Genomic DNA, 4,011 nt, shown 5'->3' with positions numbered 1-4,011 from the left:
ACCACCCGGTTCTTGGGCTTCTTACGACAAGTCGTGAAGTCCTTCAGAAGGGTCTGATGCAGCGCGAGAAGCACGCACCGGGCCGCCTCCACGTTGTCCGTGAACAACTGTTCCTTCTGGGCCAGGGCCAGGGGTTCATATCAACTGGTGATACTGAGTGATACACCTGATACAACAGAGCGAAATACCTGTATCAGTATCAGATGATACCCCCTTCAGGCATTTCAAGTCTAGGATCAAGATCATTGATCCTTAGTCAAATACTTAGTGATTGGGTGATTCCTGTACTTGATACGTTAGACAAAGATTTTATTTTGGGCGAAAGGCTTTCTGCACTTTGAAACCACAGAAGAATTGACCGTGCAAGTGACAAGATGATGGCCGAGGACGCCGGGCCCCAAGCATAGACCTCAACCGACATTGAGCCGTCGGCCAACGAAGGAGGGGTGGACGAGCATGGCATTCCTCTGGAAGTCCGCCACCGCAACCAAAACGCGTTCACAGCCGTCTGGAGCTTCGTTCATCTGCTCTACGAGCCAATTACAGATCCATTACAACCTAGTCGACCATTCACACACATTTGTCTAGTGTGTTGTGATAAGCTCCAAAGCTCAGATCCAACATCTACTGCGTGGCGCTCGTGCCTTTTGCGATGTAGCAAGTCATCAACTAATGCAAAGAAACACATGCTGCGAGCTCACAAGGATCACCAGTTTACGACTACCGTCAATGAACTTCGAATACAAGCTACATCGACCAAAATTACCGCATACAACGATGGGATCACAGGAAAATCGGACGGAGAGCCGAAGGCTAAGAAGCAGCGCACTGTATTCGAGTCGATGACGGTCAGTGCCGAAGACATCAAAATACTAGCAACCCGTTGGTTGCTTTCGTCTGGTCTGCCGTATACTGTCCTATTGAACAACGAGCTACTTGATCTTCTTCGCCGGCTATCTAACCAACCAACCAACCATCGGATTTCCAGCTCGTGTTACCTTCTACTCCTACGCAGATGGCGAATTTAACATTTTTGTGCAGTGGGTGTCTCGTACGCTTCGGTCGGAGTTCTCTATAGCTCAACATCAACCCTTTGTTTCTGTTATTCCGTACTTGTGGACCAACGCTTCAAAAGTAAATATTATTGGAGCAACTATTATGTTCATCGATTCAAAGTGGAGATTAATCAAACTATCGTTGCTGGCACTTCCCAACACACAAGGACATTCAGCCAACACTGTCGCTGATTCGATTAAGTCCGAGATTTCAACTCGGTATGACATTGATATCGATCAGTACGCTCGCTTCACGGTGAGTGATACTACAGGAAGTGCTAGGAATGTGTCCGACCACTTCAGCAGTACAGACCAAGTAGACTGTCTGATGCATTTACTGAGTTTATGTCTCCTGTACGGTCTTGGTTTGAAAAAATAACACTAGGAGTGATGGTCGGGTTGTAGTGACACCTGGAGGTAAATTTCGAGATGGGCTTCGTGTCATTCAGAAACTGAGAGATTTAGCGTCTTTCTTTAACTCTCCAAGTCGCTTGACGGAGTTGAAGCAGATTAAAGATGTGTTCGGCCTCCCACCAGTTAACATTGAAGTAGATTCGAAAACCCGAGTGGGTTATGCAGTCACGTTAATGAGACGGAGCGTGTTCAACAATTACGCTTTCACTAAATACTTCGAGTCTGCTCCTCTGAATGAACAACGTTGTGGAGCTCTATATCCAGTGCTGATTGGGAACTGATCACAGAAATGGAAGGTCTTACAGACCAACTTGCACAGTTTAGTGTTGGCAATGTACAGAAAGATGGTGTAGCGAGCTCTTACTCACTTCTTTTTCGAAAAATGTTGTCTCTGGCAGTGAATTCCGAGACGGTTAAGTGTTTGGTACTAGAGCGACCAACATTCAGAGGAAACGAGTTTACGCAGAGACGCCAGCCTAAGCCAGTGAGTGAATTCACGTGGGGTGGAATTCGCTGCAGGGATCGACTACGCGAGCAACTTGCACTTCGGTTTCCTATTCAAGATGTGAACGGCATAAAAGCTTTGCTTTTAGATCCTCGTATCAAAGCCAACGCAAGCATAATTGTCAGTGATTCGTCTGCTCTTTCTCCAGCTGAAAATGAGCTCCAGTTGGAGCACGAGTTCATTTTTCAGAAATTGTTTGCGAGAAATGTGGTTAATGATGAGTCCAAGGAGACCGTTTTGGAGGAGGCCCAAACCGAACAGCACTGCAAGACCACGACAGATAGCGCTGTGTGCTCTTTGTTAGAGGTGGATGTCCCAGAAGAACAATCCGAAGTTGAAGATGCACACGATGGCGTGGCGATTCAGGCAGCTAAACCTTGGAATCAGTGGAAAACCCTCTCTGTGAAATGGTCCGAAGCCAAACCCACTGGAGGTAAGTATAATGTACTGCAACTGTATCGCGATGTTGACATTCTCGAGTGGTTCCGAGACCGTGGTAGCAAAGAATTTCCTTCGGTTGCCCTTTTAGCTAGAATTTACCTGGCCAAACCGCTCTCCACAGCGATTCAAGAGAGATTTTTTAGCCAAAGTGGCTACGTGGTGAATGAACTTCGCACTCGACTCGATGACGAACGAGCAGAAAAATTGTGCCTAATGAAGGCAAATTGGCGGGATTACCAGAGACTGCAAAACGATGTCTAGATGGATCTGAAGCAAACCACAGACAAATAGCTCGCTTCATTGACTTTGTATCAATACATGTATCAGTATAATGATATGATACTGATACTACAATGAGCCTGAATCAGGCTGGATCAGGATCAAATGATAACACTCCAAAGCAAAATTTGCACTGTATCAGGATCAGAGATACCATCAAAAGCGTCGATGATATGAACCCCTGGCCCAGGGCACGCTCGTAAGCGTCCTTAGAAGTGGGGCACTCAATAAGCCCACGAGGTGCCTTGAGCTCTGCCAAGAAGAGCTCGGCTCCAAAGCTCTCCTCGGGAGGCCAATAACCTCTCGGGTTGATGGAAGGTCCTTGGCCGACAGGCGTAGCCTCCGAACCCCCAGGGTTTCGCCGGGCAGCTTGGAACAACTCCTGCTGCCGGTCGAGGGCATTTGTGATCTGCCGGGGCCCGTCGATGGTACCCTCCTTCTCTTCGTCCAAGGCGTCGAACATCGTGTAATACTAATCACGAGTCTCCTTCCCGTCGCGGAATGGAGACTTAGATGTCATGCGCTTTTTAGAGTGCTTGGCCTCTTTGGCTGCAACTTTAGCAGCCTGAGCACGCTCAAGGCCCTCGGCAAGCGAGAGATTGTTCGGAGGTTTGCCTCTCTCGTCGCCGCCAGCATAAGGCGAGCCCTTCGCCTCGTCGGCAGGGCTCTCAGAGCGCTCAGGCGTCTTTGAACCGTGATCAACGTGATCACTAGCGAGCGAGTGCACGCTGTCAACGCTGCGCTCACTGGGCACTGGAGTGTGCCCTCCCACGGAGCTCCCAGACACACTGTGGAAGCTCCGGGCCATGGTCTCATCCTCAGAACCAGGTTTGGGCTCACGGCACGCGAACCGTGGATTCGGACGGTCACCTGAGGACATTGAGGTGACCGACTGCGGCGTAAGCTTCGCCGCTTGCTCGCAGAAAAGTCACCGGAGGCATTAACCGCCTCGGAGACTACCTTAGTAGCCCCCTTGAGTGCTGATCCTTTGCTCTGACGCTTAGAGCTCTTGGCTTGCGCCTTTCGAACAGCGGCCATAGCGGGTGCTTTCGCGCCGCCCTCCGCAGTACCCCGAGGCATGACGTGGTCGGAGTCGAGACCAAGAAGACGAGCGCTTTTGCTCAAGGCTCCAACTGTGAAATGAGCCACAGCCGCGTTGCCGCAGCTTGTCGAATCCCTTTCGGTTCGGAGAATGAGAGTTTGTGGCTCAGTCTCCCTCTTTGGTAAACCAAACCTAAGTGGGGGATTTGTGACTCTGTCTCCCTTTTGTGATTGGTCGGTAAACCGAACCTAAGTGGGGGAGAATGTAACGGGGTA

At 49.7% G+C, this 4,011-nt stretch overlaps 2 protein-coding genes across 2 annotated transcripts; both read right to left on the bottom strand.

Moving 5' to 3' along the window:
- Nucleotides 1-2,779: 2,779 nt before the first annotated feature.
- PPTG_21968 (hypothetical protein) lies at nucleotides 2,780-3,157 on the bottom strand (the record flags this gene model as incomplete). The annotated part of the gene is made up of 1 exon (XM_008901136.1): nucleotides 2,780-3,157. The coding sequence occupies one exon, from the start codon at nucleotides 3,155-3,157 to the stop codon at nucleotides 2,780-2,782; it is 378 nt and encodes a 125-aa protein (XP_008899384.1).
- A 9-nt stretch (nucleotides 3,158-3,166) lies between these two features.
- Nucleotides 3,167-3,564, bottom strand: PPTG_06831 (hypothetical protein; the record flags this gene model as incomplete). The annotated part of the gene is made up of 1 exon (XM_008900874.1): nucleotides 3,167-3,564. A coding segment is annotated over one exon (398 nt), but the record flags the coding sequence as incomplete, so codon positions are not given.
- Nucleotides 3,565-4,011: the final 447 nt, after the last annotated feature.

The sequence above is a fragment of the Phytophthora parasitica genome (genome assembly GCF_000247585.1).
Source record: "Phytophthora parasitica INRA-310 unplaced genomic scaffold supercont2.10, whole genome shotgun sequence".
Lineage (NCBI taxonomy): Eukaryota > Oomycota > Peronosporomycetes > Peronosporales > Peronosporaceae > Phytophthora > Phytophthora nicotianae.
The sequence above is the reverse complement of the archived record's forward strand: the minus strand, read 5'-3'. Positions and strand labels throughout refer to the sequence as shown.